Here is a 17039-nt window from a genome sequence, read left to right as displayed (position 1 = left end):
TCATGGTTCACTGCAGCCTTGAACTCCTGGCCTTGATCCTCCTGCCTCAGCTTCCCAAAGTGCTGTGATTACAGGGATGAGCCACTGCACTCGACTGCCATTTCTTTTATCACCATCAGGAACAGCTTTCCAGGTTTGTTTACTCACTGGAATGCCTGTTATTAGGGTGTTAGACCTAGACTGGGCTCATCATCCTCTTTGTCTTTTCATGGGGAGATTTATTTTCCAGCCCTTCTATTGAATTTTCCATTTTGGTGATAATTCTTTTTTTTTTTTTTTTGAGACAAAGTCTCACTGTGTCACTTAGGCTGAAGAGCAGCGGCGCGATCTCAGCTCACTGCAGCCTCCGCCTCCAAGGTTCAAGTGATTCTCGTGCCTCAGCCTCCTGAGTAGCTGGGATTATAAGCGCACACCACCATGCCCGGCTAATTTTTGTATTTTTAGTAGAGACAGGGTTTCACCATGTTGGCCAGGCTGGTCTTGAACTCCTGACCTCAGGTGATCTGCCCACCTCAGCCTCCCAAAGTACTGGGATAACAGGTGTGAGCCACCACACTCAGCCTCATTTTGGTGATAATCTTAATTTTCTTTTTTCTTTTGAGATGGAGTTTCGCTCTTGTTGCCAGGCTGGAGTGCAATGGCACGATCTCAGCTCACCGCAACCTCTGCCTCTGGGTTCAAGCGATTCTCCTGCCTCAGCCTCCCAAGTAGCTGGGAGTATAGGCATCTGCCACCAAGCCCGGCTAATTTTGTACTTTTAATAGGGATGGGGTTTCTCCATGTTGGTTGGGCTCATCTCGAACTCCCAACCTCAGGTGATCTGCCCACCTCAGCCTCCCAAAGTGCTGGGATTACAGACATGAGCCACCGCGCCCGGCCTGATAATCTCAGTTTTCAAGAATTCTTGTTTGTTCTCTGGTGGTTCTTTTTTAAAAACTGAGGTACAGTTTACACTAGGTGGCACAAATCTTAAGTGTACAGCTTGATGAGTTTTGATAAATACATACACAAGCACAATCACCACCCAGATCAAAATGCAGGACATTCCCATCTACCCAAAAGGTTCCCCTGTGTCAAGTGGTCAAGCAGTCCCTAAGCACAGCGTAGTGGTTGTCAGACTGTCGTCCAGCTTTGCCTACGTGGCCCAAGTAGAGACGTACATGGTTGTAAGGGCACCATGGTGAACCTTTTCCCCTACATCTTCTCACACCTTTTCCATCAGTCCCCTCCAGACATAAGCACTGCTTTGACTTCTCTGTAACTTAGATTTGCCTGTTCTTGAACTTCATAAAATAGAATAATAAGTATGTACTCCTTCATGTATGGCTTCTTTACTCAGTATGTCTTTTTTTTTTTTTTTTTGAGACAGTCTTGCTGTCACCCAAGCTGGAGCGCAGTGGTACGATCTCAGCTTACTGCAACCTCTGCCTCCTGGGTTCAAGTGATTCTCATGCCTTGGCCTCCTGAGTAGCTGGGATTACAGGCACGTGTCACTACACCCATCTAATTTTTGTATTTTTATTAGAGACAGGGTTTCACCATGTTGGCCAGGCTGGTCTCGAACTCCTGGCATCAAGTGATTTACCCACCTTGGCCTCCCAAAGTGCTGGGGTTATAGGCATGAGCCACTGTGCCCAGCCACATGTCTTTGACATTCATCAATGTTGGTGCATATATTAGTGTTTTGTTTTGTTTTTATTGCTGTATATATGTTTGTGTCATTTTCTGCTTGTTCTGGACCTAAGTTTTCTCTCCACTTCTTCTGTAACTTGAATTACTCATATGGTCCCATGTTTCTTAGCTTCCATTCTTTTTTCCTCTCTGTACTTCAGTTTAGGTACCTCCTATTAACCTATCAAGTTCACTAATTCTGTTTTCTGATATGACTAATTTCTAACTGCGATTGTGATTTTATCCTTTACTTCTATCAATGTTTATGAAATCCATCCAATGAGTTTGTAATTTCAGAGGTATTTTTCAGTTCAGTAGGCTCTTTTCATTCTCTTTTAATAGATTCCAATTCTGTTGACATTCTGTACATTTGTTTCTTTTTGTCCATCTTCTTCTCTATTTGACATATTAACCATAGTTATTTAAAAATCTTTGCCAGTTCCAATATCTGGATCATCTGTGGGTCTGGTTTTATTGTTTATTTTTTCTCTTGTGTATTAGCCCCATATTTCTCCATTTTTTGCATGCTTTATGATTTTTAATTGTATGTCACATACTGGGTATAAAAGGATAGGGGCTTCAAATCTTGTTATTCCCTATAGGAGCTAGTCACCTCGATGCAATTAAGTACTAAACTGGGTTGGGGCAATGTTGCAGTTCCAGTAAAACTCAATCCCCTCCTGGTTGTCCTTGTTCCTTAGGAATGACCCTCTTGATTTTGGATTGAAAGACTGGTCAGTCTCTGTCTCTCTCAGATCTTAAAGTTCTGCTCTTCAGAGATTTATAGGGAGCTCTTTAGCTTCCCAACCCACACAGGTACAAAACCTGGCAAATACCTTATGTTGGGGAGGCCAGCTATTTGTTCACTCCGGGCCTCCTCTCTAAACACTGCAAGACTGTAGGACTTGTCTTCTCAGTCTCCTGCACTGCCTCAGAACTCAGCAAATGTCCCATGGGGAAAACGCTCTGCATTTTGTGCTACTCTAGGTCCTAATCCATAGCAAGTCCTTGCAACCACCAAAAACTGTTCCTTTCTGTCTTCCCCGGTAGAGTCTCTCTGCTTGGGCCAAGTCTGATCCTCATGTCCCAAATGGGCAAATGTTTCAGGGAAGAAAATAGCTGCCTATCACTAGTTCAACTCGAAGGGCTCTTTCCTCCTTGAACTTTTAGTCCATTCATTCTTTATTTCTGTGACCACTCTTCATTCTTTTTAAAAATAAGATATTTTCGGCCAGGCGTGGTGGCTCATGCCTGTAATCCCAACACTTTGGGAGGCCGAGGTAGGCGGGTCACTTGAGGTCAGGAGTTTGAGACCAGCCTGACCAACATGGTGAAACCCCGTCTCTACTAAATACAAAAAGTAGCCACACGTAGTGGTGTGCGCCTGTAATCCCAGATACTCAGGAGGCTGAGGCAGGAGAATCACTTGAACCCGAGAGGTGGAGGTTACAGTGAACTAAGATTGCGCCACTGCACTCCAGCCTGCGCAACAGAGCAAGACTCCGTCTCAAAAAAAAAAAGACATTTTCATCTTAGCTTTTTCCCTAGCAGTTGCAATGGGAGTGGTGGCGTGTGGAGATCTACCATCCCCTACCCAGCAGAAGTGTTTCAGTTCTGCTTTCTACCATTTCCATTGGAAGTATTATTTCACTTCCTAGTATTTTTACTTAATTACACGACAACACAACTTCCTCTTGTTTAAACAAGTTATAGGGCTCTCTCTCATCTCTTTCAAAATAGATTTTTGTTTTGTTTTTTTTGAGACAGAGTTTTGTTCTTTGCTCTTGTTGCCCAGGCTGGAGTGCAATGGTGCGGTCTCAGCTCACTGCAACCTCAGTCTCCCCAGCTCAAGTAATTCTCCTGCCTCAGCCTCCAGAGTAGCTGGGATTACAGGTGCACACCACCACGCCTGGCTAATTTTTTTGTGTTTTCAGTAGAGATGGAGATTTACTGTGTTGGCCAGACTGGTCTCGAGTTCCTGACCTCAGGTGATCCACCTGCCTCAGCCTTTCAAAGTGCTGGGATTATAGATGTGAGCCACGGCGCCTGGCCGATGTTAACTATTTCCTGAACTTTCTTGAGGGATGGCCATTTTACTTCAAGTTTCTCATTTCCCTGTTCTTCTGTATTACAAATACTTCCCACTCTGTTTTTTAGTATGTTCACACTTCCTTATCTTCTCAAACTTCGCTTTTGGTGATATTAACATTTCAGATGACTTTATAGGTTTCACTGAGACTTAGGGGAGGAGGTGAAGGCTCCCCAGTCTGCCATCCGATTCCTCATTAAATTCGTCTTGAGAAACAACTTCCTCAAAAGCATTTTCTTCATCAGCCACATCAGTCTCCTTTGAGTGGAACTCTCTTCTCGTCTCCTCCTGAATTTTATGTGAGTGTTGTACACATCCATAGTGTCAGCTGTCCTCTAATATTCATAAGCCAATGATTCACATATCTATGATGAGCCTTCACCTCCATCTGGGCTTCCAGACCTATTCATCTACATTTTAATTATTTATTATTTTTATTTATTTATTTTTGAGACAGGACCTCGCTTTGTTGCCCAGGCTGGAATGCAGTGGTGTGATCACAGCTCACTGCAGCCTCGACCTCCCGGGCTCAGTTGATCCTCCTACCTCAGCCTCCTGAGTAGCTGGGACTATAGGTGTGTGCCACCATGCCTGGCTAATTTTCTTGTTTTTTTTTTGTTTTTTTTTTTTTTTTTTTGTAGAGACGGAGTTTTACCATGTTGCCCAGGCTGGTCTCAAACTAGGCTCAAGCAATCCACATGCGTTGGCCTCCCAAGTACCTGGGACTACAGGTGTCTACCCCACACCTGGCTTCACCCACACTTTTATCTCCAATAAAATGCAACATCTCTAAACTCACATCCTCCTCAAAGCTCTGATCCTCTTCCTATAATCCTATTTCTGGGGATGATACCGCCATCTGGCCATAGCCTGTATTATCATCCTGATCTCTCCCCCTCCCCATGTCTCACATCCAGTTGCTACTAAATCATGTCCCATGCATACTGCCTGTCCTCCTCCTTCCCCACGGCCACCATACCAGCACTCATGCCTTCTGAGACCTGCCTTCCAGAGGAGCGCACATGCCAGGAGCGTTCAGTGGGCACAAGTGGTTTTATTGTTTCTGCCTGGAAGAGGAAGCCCTGGCAGCAGCAGGGACACAGAGAAGACACGGAGCTGCATCCTGCCAGCAGTGTGGATGCTGGTGGCAGGAGTCCACGACTGTGAAGAGCTGTCAGTGTGTGAGCTGGAGCCGCTGAGGAGCTGCACCTAGGCCTGCAGAGGTCACCAGCTTGAAAAGGGGGTCCCAGCCTCACCGATGCCGCTTTCGGATGCTCTGCAGCTCCTGGTAGATGGTGCTGAAGCTGGGCCGCTGCCCAGGCTCATAGGCCCAGCACTGCTCCATGAGCCTGAACACGGCATCAGGACACAGCTCTGGGCAGGGCAGGCGGCCCCCTGTGAGGAGAGGCACAGCACACCAGGCATGAGGAGGGAGTCTGAGGGTCCTCAGCAGACTCTGAGGGATACCATGAGCCATAGGAGCTGCTTAAGATGCACTGTTCTGAAGGTCACACTGTTCTCCACCAAGGGCCCAAAGGACAAACAGGCCTGGCTTCTGATCCCAATCCCACCACATGCTAGTTGTGTGTCCTCTGCCAGCCTGTTTTCCATCTGAGAAAGGGACATATTAATCCCTACCACACATGTAGTGATGAGTAAATTAAATAACGTGTGGTCTAGCACAGAACAGGTGCTCACTCAGCAGTAGCTACAGGGATATTCTATTTTTTTTATTTTTTATTTTTTTTGAGATAGAGTTTCACTCTGTCACCCAGGCTGGAACGCGGTGGTGCGATCTCAGCTCACTGCAACCTCCACCTCCCAGGTTCAAGCGATTCTTGTGCCTCAGCCTCCCAAGTAGCTGGGATTACAGGCTTGTGCCACCACACCTGGCTAATTTTTTGTAGTTTTAGTAGAGACAGGGTTTTGCCATGTTGGCCAAGCTAGTCTCAAACTCCTAGACTCAAATGATCCACACTCCTCAGCCTCTCAAAGTGTTGAAATTACAGGCGTGAGCCACTGTGCCCGAGTTTTTTTCTTTTTTCAGTCAAGGTCTCTCTCTGTCACCCAGGTTGGAGTGCAGTGGCATGATCTCAGCTCACTGCAACCTCTGCCTCCCATGCTCCAGTGATCCTCCTGCCTGAGCCTCCCGAGTAGCAGGGACTATAGGCACATGTCACCACACCCAGCTACTTTTTGTGTTTTTGGTTTTTTTTTGAGATGGAGTTTTGCTCTTGTCGCCCAAGCTGGAGTGCAGTGGCACAATCTCAGCTCACTGCAGCGTCTGCCTCCTGGGTTCAAGCAATTCTCCCATCTCAGCCTCCCAAATAGCTGGGATTACAGGCACGTGCCACCATACCTGGCTAAATTTTGTATTTTTAGTAGAGACGGGGTTTCACCATGTTGGTCAGGCCTCCCAAAGTGCTGGGATTACAGGTGTGAGCCACCGCGCCCAGCCTATTTTTGTATTTTTTGTACAGATGGAGTTTCACTGTGTTGTCCAGGCTGATCTCGAACTCCTGGGATCAAGTGATCCACCCAGCTCAGCCTCCCAAAGTGCTGGGATGACAGGCGTGAGCCACTGGCCAGGTTATTCTTATTCTGCCTGGTGGGAAGGTTGGCATTAAGGGAGTTGGAAGAGTCTGGCTGGAGCATCTGGAAGAGGGTGCAGCCTGAGGCTGCTGTCATCACAGGGTGCTTACCCTTCTCCACGAACTCCCGTGTCTGCTGATTGCTAAGGTTGGGATAGGGGGAGGCCCCCAGGCTGAAGGTCTCCCAGAGCAAGATGCCAAAGCTCCACACGTCGCTCTCGGAGGAGTAGCGGCCTGCAGAGGAGGCCAGGCAACATGAGTGGACCCTCCCTGGGACCAGGGCGAGGCAGGAAGCAGGACCCAGGCCTTGCCTCTGGCCATGCAGTCCAGGGTGGACAGGGACTAGGTACCGTAGTTAAGGGCCTCAGGTGCGGTCCACTTCACGGGGACTTGTCTGAGGCCCCCTGAGGCCGCGTAGACCCCATCAGCTTCCTCTCGGGACATCCCAAAGTCACTGATCTTCAGGACATTCTTCTCTGTCACCAGACAGTTCCGAGCAGCCAGGTCCCTGGGTGAGACAGGGCAGGGGCTCATTTGGCCAATAGTTGCCTGTCCAGCCCTGGCTGAACACTCTAGAAAAGCCAAGGACAAAAGCTGCTCCCAGCTCCGGTTACCCCTGTCTACCGGAGAGGCCCACTCCCGCTCTGGAGCTATGCCTGATAGTCCAGCAGGGGCCCTAGAGGTATAGGTACTTCTTGACTCTGGTCGGAGGTGTCGGCAGGGCCTGTGGCCACCACCCACTCACCGGTGGATGCAGCACTTGCTCTCCAGGTACTCCATGCCAGCAGCTGCATCCCCCACCATCTGCAGCAGAGTCTTCACCCGCAGGCGGGCCCCCTCCGTGCGGAGGAAGGTCAGGAAGTCGCCCCCTGCAGGTGGGGAGGACCCGTGCTGAGCCTCCTGCCGTAGGGGTGCCACCTGGCCAGGCTGTGCACCCTACCTGGAGCTCAGCACCCCATGCTCACCCTGCACAAGCTCCATGACGATGTAGATGGGCTGCTTCTGGGTGCAGACACCAATGAGACGCACGATGTTGGGGTGGCTGTACTGCTTCAGGATCCTGGAGAGCACTGCTGCTCAGACTCCATGTGGCCAGGCCCATCTCCCCAGGGCCCCCCAGGGATGACAGGAGAAGAGCTTGGCCTCCAAGGCCAGCAGACCCAGACGTGTGACCTGGGGCAGCCTCTACCCCTCGGCACTATAAGGGGTTACTACCTGCAATGCGGGGCCTCGAGGATTAAACGCCACCACAGAGGTCAAGCACTTTACACTGTGCCATGCAGTGTAACCTCTGTGTATGCGGGACCCGTGGTGATCATTAGTTTATCACCCACCTCGCTTCCTGTAGAAACTTGGCCTTGATGTCAGGTGGGAGCGTCTCTCGACAAGACTTCACTGCCACCAAGGTGTTGTCGGCTCGCAGGCGTCCGCTGAACACTTCGCCAAAGTTCCCCTGAAACGGTCTTGGGCTCCTACCACGGCCTTCCCAGTCCCACAGTTCTCTTCTCTGCTCCCCGCCCATTCTTTACTCAGCCCCCGTGCTCGGACACCTCACACAGGCTCTCTGGGAGTTTGTCCCTCGCTGGGGAACCTAGAGAGCACATGGGGCAGGCAGGGAAAGTTGCCTCCCATGTGCCACCCTCCCTGAGAGAAGTGACATGGAAATCCAAAAATCACTCTCCCTTGGGTTTGAAAAGCATTCTGATTTTTAGGAAAGTGACTTCTTCCCTAAACAGGTATCTTATGGCTTACAGTAACAGGGTGTCTCCCTGTGTGCACACAAGAGCTCGAGGGGGGCGGCCTGGGTGGGGGTAATGAGGTCAGGGTGCTGGCAGAGCTGTCTGCTGGGAGTTTTCAGGGTAGGTACTATCCCATTTCCCGGAGGACGGTGTGTGGTGGGGGCTGGGCAGGGAGTTGGGGTACAAGTGGGGAACCAGATGGGGCACGGAGGTCTCTGGGTGGCAGCGCAGGGGGCCCAGGCGTGACTCGGGAGAAGCCGCCAGCGACAAGGAGACCAGCAGAGGTGCACTCACCCGTCCAATCTGCTCGCCCAACACCAGGTCCTCATGGTTCAGCACCCACTTGTCCTGGGGAAGAGAGGAGTTAGGGGATCAGAAGTCTGAAGAAAAGGGGTGCTGGACCCTTAGAAGGGCTATGTCCTCCATTTCTTGATGCCTCCATATGTGACCAGGGGTGGGACCACATGGGAGCACACTGAAATGATACGGGGTCCAGGCAGGTGCCCTGACCAGGTAAGCACCAGCCTGGTGTGTACAGCCCATGGTGTAGGAGTGGCCCTGACATTCCAAACCTAGAGCGAGGCTGGCCCCGAGGGTCACTCACTCTGCACCTTGTATGTAGATGGAAGGCCTGGAAAGCCGTTTCTGCTCAGACGCTGGGTGGGCCTGACCCACACTCCCCAAGCCCTGCCACAGGTGGCATGGGCCAGGCTGGGTGCAGGCTCACCTTGGGCACAGCCCTGTGCAGGACGACACCGCTCTTCTTGGTGAGGGGCTGCTGGGTGCTCAGTAGGTGGTCGATGAGTAAGGGAATGCTGGGAAAGCCTTCCCCTTCCAGTCGGTACAGGTTCTGCAGGGCAGGGGACCCGGGGTCAACAGCCTCCATTCTGAGGGGGCCTGAGCCCTGGGAGGGGAAAGGGAGAGCAGCAGGGGAGAAACGGCCTGCCCAGGACCAGGGACAGAGAGACCTCCAGAAAAGATGCCATCTGATAGCGCATGACATCCTGCTGCCCCACCAGGGAGGACTCACACTTAAGCCTCTATTTTGTTGCAGGGACTGGGTGGTCTCTGTGGCCCCTTTCAGCCAGCCCTGCTAGGGAGGCATTCAAGACCTGGCAGCTATCCCCTACCCTGAAAGGTCATTCCCCTTGGAGAAGGGAAGGGAGGGTTAGAGTGAGGCCTGGAAGGCTCGGGTCCCAGCCCCACTCACGTCCAAGGACTGGATGATGAAGTGTCGGGGCAGACCATCCCACAGCACTGACAGCACGTACTCCTGCTTGCCCTGGCTCTCCCGCACCAGGAAGTCCCCAGAGTGCACCAGCAGCTCAGCCACCTCTGCCCTTGGGATGGCCCCGTGGTACCACAGCTGCTCATGCAGGGGCTTCTGCACCTCTGGAACAAGCTGCAGCGGTGGAGGGAGCTGGGCAAGGGAGGATCGAGGAGGATTCACTCAACCAGCTTGTTGAAGAGGCCATAGGGGCAGCCAGGGGTCTCTCTCTCCCCTCTATATGCCCTCAGCCCTCACAACCACGGAGTGGCATGCAGAGCCATCCACAGGTCCCTGGAGTGGGCAGTGGACTGGCCCAGGCTCATGCTGGGCAGAGCTGGGAAGGGAAGCCCAGGCAGGAAGACCCCAAACCAAGCTGGTGCCTCCTCCTCCAGGCCACAGGCCCCCAACCACTCCTGGAGCAGGGAGAGCCATGGAATAGTCAAGGTTGCTGGTCCCTTTAGCACACAGGGGCAATGAAGAGGGAGGGGTCAGGGGTGGCAGGGTCTGGGGACATGTGCAGCCTGGAATCCCAGGGAAGAGAGGAACTTCCCAATAAAAGCAGCCTGGGCAGAGCCTCCTCTCTAGGACATCCCAGTGACTAAATTTGAAACACAACAATAGGGGGGTCCAGGCTGGGCGTCACTCACCGAGAACTTGGGACGGAAGATTCCTGAGATGTGGCTCTTAAGGATCTCCAGCGTGGGCGTCCTTCCCCCCTCTCGCTCCTGCTCCTGAGGCCAGGGACAGACGTCAGCGGGTGGCCAGGCTTAGGGAGGGGGAGGGCGAAAATGAGGAGCGCAGCCCCAGGTGGGCAGGCCGGTGGCGGGCAGCGGCGCGGGCGGGGCAGCTCACCGAGGACGATGTGGAGTGGCGGTCATCCTGCAGGAGCAGCACGGGCGGGGGCTCGCCGGGGCCCAGCTGCTCCAGCTTGGTCTGCAGCAACTCCTGCTGGGCCTGCAGCTTGGCCTGGCTGCACCGTGCTACCTGCAGCCCCTGCAGTGCTTCCTGCAGCGCCTGCCTCTTGCCCAGCAGCTGCACCCTGCAGGCAGGGGCGGGTGGGAGGGTGGGTGAGAAAGGGCTCAGTCTGCGGCGGGTAGCCAGCAGCAGGTAGGGGAGGCAGGAGGGAGGGAGGCCCAAGAGGCTGCTGCAGGCAGGGGCCCACTCACCGCCCCCGGGGGTGGGTGTTCTCCTCTTCATTCCGGAGCTCCTGTTGCAGCTGTGTAACCATCTCCTGCCGCCTTAACACCATCTCGGTGGCCACAGCCAGTTCATCTGTCACTGAGGTCAGCCTGCACCCAAGAGAAGGGCAGCATTAGAGCCAAGCCCTCCTGCCCCCTCAACCCATGTCCAGTGCATCCCTGTAGAGCCAAGCAAGCCTGGCCACCTGGTGACAGCTCTGTGTGGGCAGTGTCCACGACCTAGCCCTGCCTACATAAACACCCGTGGTCTGCTGAGAGCCCCGCCGCGGCCCAGGTGCGAAGCCACCACCCACGTGTGCTGCACGCTCTCCACAGTCAGCTCGTTCAGCTGGAGCTCCCCAGGCTCCAGCGGTTCACTCTCCTCAAGCAGTGACTCATCGAATGTGACGCAGGGTGGGACGTCAGGTGCGGACCTGCGGGGGACAGCGCCCCATCAGTGGACAGGCCGGCAGCCCTGGGCCCAGCAGGAGCAAGAACGGGGCTTACCCATACTGTCGAAGGAAGCCTTGGTACTCAGCCTCAGGCTGGATGCGGGCAGCAGCTGCAGCCATCTCCCGGTGAATGGCCACCACCTCATCCTGCACCAGGCTGCTAATCTCCAAGTATTCCTGCAGGATCTCCTTCCTGCCCCCCACATGGAATCCCCAGTCAGGGAGGCCTCAGGCTGGGCAAGGTTGGGCCATTCAGGCCTAGGACCCTGGGTTTGGAGTCAGGGCTGGGGTTGATCCCTGCCTCACTTCGTGCTAGCCATGCCACTCTAGGCAAATTATTTAATCTCTCCCTAATCTTCTATTTCCTGATATGTATAAGAGGGACACTGGCAGTTGTAATAAGGATCCAGTGGGCCAGGCACAGTGGCTCATGCCTGTAATACCAACACTGGGAGGTCGAGGCGGGTGGATTGCCTGAGGTCAGGAGTTTGAGAGCAGCCTGGCTAACATGGTGAAACCCTGTCTCTACTGAAAAAAACAAATACAAAAATTAGCCAGGCATGGTGGCACATGCCTGTAGTCCCAGCTACTTGGCTACTTGGGAGGCTGAGGCAGGAGAATTGCTTAAACCCGGGAGGTGGGGATTGCAGTGAGCCAAGATCACACCACCGCACTCCAGCCTGGGCAACAGAGTGAGACACCATCTCAAAAGAAGGGATCCAATTGAGATCCTGTGTGCAGAGTGTCTGCTGTACAGGGAGTGCTCAGTAAACATGAGCTACAGTCATCCCTGCCCTGGGCAGTTAGCTCTGCACACCCACTACCAAATAAGCCATCAACATGCTGCCCACCCCCGTCCATATCTCTCAGCCCAGGCACCTCCCCTGGGCCCCAACCTCATGTACTCGCTCAGCTACTCAAAATGTCCCATTGGCTAGCTCTAAGACACCCCAACCTCTCTAGTTGAAAATTGAGGCCAGGCGCAGTGGCTTATGCCTGTAATCCCAGCACTTTGGGAGGCTGAGGTGGGTAGATCATGAGGTCAAGAGATAGAGACCAGCCTGGCCAACATGGTGAAACCCCATCTCTACTAAAAATACAAAAATTAGCTGGACATGGTGGCACGGGCCTGTAATCCCAGCTACTCGGGAGGCTGAGGCAGGAGAATCGCTTGAGCCCAGGAGGTGGAGGTTGCAGTGAGCCAAGATTGCGCCACTGCACTCCAGCCCGGCGAAAGAGTGAGACTACATCTCTAAATAAATAAATAAATAAATAAATAAATAAATAAATAAATGAACGGCTACCCTTGTATCCTAAACCTCTTCCTCCCACACCCTTCCCTACATAAGTTAACAGCCACTCCATCTTCCAGCTGCTCCAGGCCAAATCCCCAGAGTTACTGACTCCTCTATTTCACGCTCCACTTCCAATCCATAGGGAAATCCCACTGGTTCCATCTTCAAATTAGCCCCAGGACCTGACCGCTCCTCACCTCCATTGCTACCTCCCCGTCCTAGTGGCCAAAAGCTTGGATATGGATTCCTGCAAGAGCCTGCTCTCTGGCCTCCCAGCTTCTGTCCTTGCCCCCTGAAGTCTATTCGCAGCATAGCAGCCAGAGTGGCCTTATTAAAACAGAGGTCAGGGCTGGGCATGGTGGCTCACGCCTGTAATCCCAGCACTTTGGGAGACAGAGGCAGGCAGATCGCTTTGAGCCCAGAAGTTAGAGACCAGCCTGGGCAACATGGTGAAACCCCATCTCTACTAAAAATATAAAAATTAGCTGGGTGTGGTGGTGCATGCCCATAGTTCCAGCTACTCGGGAGGCTGAGGCAGGGGAATCGCTTGAACCTGGGAGGTGGAGGTTGCAGTAAGCCGAGATCATGCCACTGCACTCCAGCCTGGGCAACAGAGAGAGACTCTGACTCAAAAAAAATTAAAACAAAATGAAACAAAAAAACAGAGGTCAGATCATGCCATTCCTGTTCACCCAGAGCCAAAGTCCTCACCATGGCCCTGCTGAACCCTCTATCACCCAGTAGACCTTGACGCCTGACTCTTCCAGCCTCGTGTATGACTGTCCCCCTCCCTCACTCTCAGAGGCACCACTGGTTCCTGGCTATTAGTCCCTGGTACTCTTCTACCTCAGGGCCTGTGTAGTTGCTGTCCTCTTTTCTGGAATGGTCTTTCTCCAAATAGCCCCAGGATTCACTCCTGTGCCCCTCTCAGGGGCCTCTTTGAATGTCACCTCTCAAGAGGCTTTCCCAGACCACTCTGTGGACAACTGTCACCTCCTCCCTTGCCTCCGTGCTCTCAGGTCCCAATCCACTTCTCTTACTTTATTTTTCTCCATGGCTCTTAGTGCTCCTCAAATCCTCACTCCACTAACACGAAAGATCCCTGAGGACAGATGTTTTTGTCTACCATTGTTCTCTGCTATAATCCAGAGCCCGGCACAGTGCTCAATGAATGTAATAAAACCCTGGAATAATGGGACCCTGGAACAGTGTAATTCGGAGGTAAGTTGCCTGTTTCCAGTCCTTGGTCCAGGTCCCGTTCTCATGTGGTTACATGGCCAGCACTTTCCCAGCAATGGATTTTCTGGGTCCTGCCTCTGGGCCTGATGGCTGGGCTGAGGGCCGCTCAAGGGTGGGGGCCAGGGGACGGGGCTGTGGGCTTACAGGATGCAAGCCATCTCCTCGTGCAGGTCCTGCAGTGACCGCAGCAGGCCGGGCAGCAGGAGCTGGTGGTGGTGCTGGTGGTGTAGCTGTGCAGCCCGCACGCCCAGCACATAGCGGTTGTGGTGAGCAAAGAGCTTCCACAGGCTGCGCACATACTTGTCCTTGGCCTTGTCACGGTCCTTGTCTGCCGGATGGGGGGCAAGGGGTATAGATGACAGCATGGAGGCCCAGGCAGCCACCACTCTCTGAGTACCCAAGGACAGGTCAGCACTGGCTTCGGATTCCCTCCCTGCCAGCAAGGGAAGCCACGAACCTTTGCTGGCCTCCTGGTACTTGCGCTTGGCTTGGGCACTGTCCCGTGCCAGGGCTCGGTACTGGCTCTTCAGCTTCTCAATGTCCTGGCTGTGAGTCTAGGGAGAGAGGAGAAGCCAGTGTGGGGCAGCAGGTCCCCAACTATGGAGGATTCTTGCCTGGGGTGAAGCCCTGGAAAGGTCCTGTCATCAGGCAGGGAGTACCTGGAGACTTCTGGGAAAGCTGGCTGCTAGTGTGAGAGTCAAAGATCACAGGGCCTGTTAAAGACAGGCCCCTTGGGGAGGCAAAGAGGTAGACTACAGGCTACAACGGTCCCTCCTTGGACTGAGAATGGTAGCCTGATGGCAGGCAGGGCCAGTTGCAGGTGTGTGCAGCCTGTGCAGTCACACGGGGCTCTACATGTAAAAGGGCCCTGTGCTTGGTTTCATGCTCCATTATTACCACCTTGAAATTCTTAACAATCTTTTAACAAAGACCCCCACAATCTCATTTTGCACTGAGTCCTGCAAATTATGTTCTTGGCAGTAGGAATAGATGACAGCCCGAGATCAGTGTTCTTGTCCCCGTTCTTCTGTTTATGTGCTGGGATATATTGGGCAAGGGCCCAACCTCAGTTTCCCCATCTGTAACTGAACTAAATTCCTCGACTAGATCAGTCTTTTCCTTAAAGGGCCAGATAGTAAATAAATATTTTAGGCTTGTAGGCCATATGGTCTCTGTCACAATTACTCAACTCTGTCACTGTAGTCACAGACAATATGAAAACAAAGAGGCATAGCTGTGTTCCAGCAAAACTTTATAAAAATGGGCCCACCCTTGAATTAGATGATCTTTTGGGGAGAGGAATGGGGCCAGGGTGGCCACCAGGGGCCGCTGTGGGTCCATGGCTAGGCTGGGCTCTGCACTTGAGGAAGGGGTGTGGTGCAGGGAGGGTGACCAGCACACTGAATGGGGGCACTAGGCTCCCAGATAAATAGCCAGCTCCAAATCACACAGCCTCTAGACCGAGGAGCTCGGTGGGATTCAAACCTAGGCAGGCTGACTTCACAGCCCGAGTCCTTGACCTTCAGGAGGCCATGCTGCTGCCCAGTCTCTGGGGCCCTGAGAGGAGCCTGCCTAGGTGGAAGGCAAACAGACTGACCCTCCTTCCTCTCCCTGACTCTCAGAACCCAGAGTCAGATGGCATAGTGTGGACGTGAGTACTGATTCTGAGCTTCTCCCAGGCAAATGACCGGTCACTCATCCTTAACATTCCCAGCACTTTGCCCAGGCACAGAAAAAGCACAGAGAGGCCTTGCTGCAAGCCAGCCCAACATAGGGGAGGAAGAGAGGAAGCTGCATCAAGGTTAGAGCAAGCCAGGCCTGCGGTCAGGGACTTCCACTTCCCCAGTGAATCCAGTGCCTCTTGTGCAAAACAACCCCTTGGAGGCTCAAAATTTAGATAGAACTGACTGAAGCCCCATTGCTGCCCGCTCACCTTGGTGAGCTCCTGCTGCAGCTGCTGCCACTGCTCGCTGTAGGTCTTGCGAAGCTGCTGCCGTTCCCGGATGAGCAGGCTCAACTTGCTCAGGGGCCCTGAGTTCAGATCCTCCGCGTGCTGCCGCAGCAACCGGCTCAGGCCCTCAGTTTGGCTGGTGATCTCCGCCCAGGACTATACAGCACAGATGGGGGAGGCAGGGAGGAGGGGACAATGGCTCCCAAGGCTGGGCCTGCCAAATCTCCAACCACTGCCCCAGAGGGCCCCCGGGAGAGGAAGGAGAAGGCAGTTACAGCCAGCACCCACAAGAGTCCCATGGAGACCCACCTGGCTGATGGGGCTGTCGGGGCTGATGCCCCGGCTCTGGCCCCCACTGTCCTGCACGGACATGTGGTGAAGCAGTCCTGCATACTCCCTGTCACTCTTGACCCGTTGGGCCATCCACTTTCTCATGCCCTCCAGTAGACGAAGCTCAGCCTCCTGCATCTGCTGCAGGACCCCGTGGCCCTGGGGGGTGCACAGCTCCGAAGAGAAGCCCATAGTGCTGTCCTGGGGACAGAAAGGGGGCCATCCCTGGGGGCAAGGCAGCAGCTGGAGATGGAGGCATGGGAAGAGGAGGCTGGGGACTGTAGGGTCAGGATGGGCTACAGACAGGGAGGAGGTGGGGTCCTGCCTCTCTCACAGGCAGCCATGGGTACCTAGCAGCAGCCTGGCCTGGGGACTGGCCCTCATGGCTTCCTTAGTGTCAGGGATCCCTCCCCCGTTCGGGAACAGGAGCCAACCTGGAGCCTCTCTCCCCAGGCCCTTCCACCCACCGCCCCTTACAAGGACACCCTTGCCCAGGTCCTCGACAGGCCAAGGCTGCCGCAGCTGAAGCCTCAGGCGGCCACAGCCTGAGCCCTGCTCCTGCGGCCATCCCCGCCCTTCCGCGGCCCCTACCCCCACCTGGGTGGGTCTCCGGCCCTCGGAACGCCTGCTCTGCCCCTGCCTGCCGCGCCCCCTGCTCCCACCGGTCCTCCAGGCCCCGGGGCTAGAGTTACCCGCGCGGGCAGCTGCTCCTGGGGTGGCCTCGGACCGACTCAGGCCCGGTGCCGACCCCGGCCAGTTCCTGATTCCGCGTTTCCTCCTCCCGCGGTTTCAGTTGGCCCAGGCCCTGGGGCGGGCCTGTGGAGGGGAAGGGGCGGGCGGGACCGGCCCGACGGCCCCGACGCCTGCCAGCCCCCCTGCTCCGCGCTGGGCCGCAGCCTCCAGCCGGCCGCACGGCCACGGAAACGGAAGGGAGGAGGGGGCCGGCAAAGAATGGCCCAGCCGAGAGCCGCCTGCGCCCCGCAGCCCCCAGGGCCCGGCAGCGCCCCGGGAACACCGGGAAGGGGTGCAAGGTGGGAGTCAGGAGGGGGGGCGCAGGGTGAGGCCCCAGGCAGATGCTGGGCCCAGGGAAGCCCAGAGTGTCCGGGGGGAACTGAGGGGAGGTGCGCAGTCCTAGCACCAGGCCAGGGGCACCGCAGAAGAGGAAGAGTGGTCCCAGCCCTCCCCACCTCACGGAATTCCCTAAGGAGAGGCTCAGGCGCCAGCTTCCATTTGA

The 17039-nt window shown here is 54.3% G+C and overlaps 1 protein-coding gene across 27 annotated transcripts; it reads right to left on the bottom strand.

Annotated features, from left to right (window-relative positions):
* Positions 1–4794: 4794 nt before the first annotated feature.
* On the bottom strand, positions 4795–16994 carry FES (FES proto-oncogene, tyrosine kinase). Of its 27 annotated transcripts, none has more exons than XR_013396003.1 (20): positions 16498–16994; positions 15785–16006; positions 15458–15631; positions 13982–14078; positions 13669–13852; positions 11046–11183; positions 10853–10972; positions 10527–10649; positions 10213–10399; positions 10008–10091; positions 9301–9510; positions 8818–8940; positions 8385–8438; positions 7686–7804; positions 7317–7411; positions 7097–7220; positions 6702–6859; positions 6463–6585; positions 6120–6365; positions 4795–5155 (listed from the first exon to the last, which is right to left on the bottom strand). XR_013396003.1 is itself a non-coding variant. In XM_077940371.1 (19 exons), the coding sequence occupies exons 2-19, from the start codon at positions 15995–15997 to the stop codon at positions 5013–5015; spliced, it is 2532 nt and encodes an 843-aa protein (XP_077796497.1). In that variant the 5' UTR covers positions 15998–16006; positions 16498–16994; the 3' UTR covers positions 4795–5012. The 27 variants fall into 27 exon arrangements, 21 of the variants coding, with proteins under 21 accessions (XP_077796497.1, XP_077796504.1, XP_014998517.1 ...); XR_013396002.1 differs by having other exon boundaries at positions 8818–8994; positions 16403–16699; XR_013396004.1 differs by having other exon boundaries at positions 16403–16699.
* Positions 16995–17039: the final 45 nt, after the last annotated feature.

This window comes from Macaca mulatta, chromosome 7 (genome assembly GCF_049350105.2).
Source record: "Macaca mulatta isolate MMU2019108-1 chromosome 7, T2T-MMU8v2.0, whole genome shotgun sequence".
Lineage (NCBI taxonomy): Eukaryota > Metazoa > Chordata > Mammalia > Primates > Cercopithecidae > Macaca > Macaca mulatta.
The sequence above is the reverse complement of the archived record's forward strand: the minus strand, read 5'-3'. Positions and strand labels throughout refer to the sequence as shown.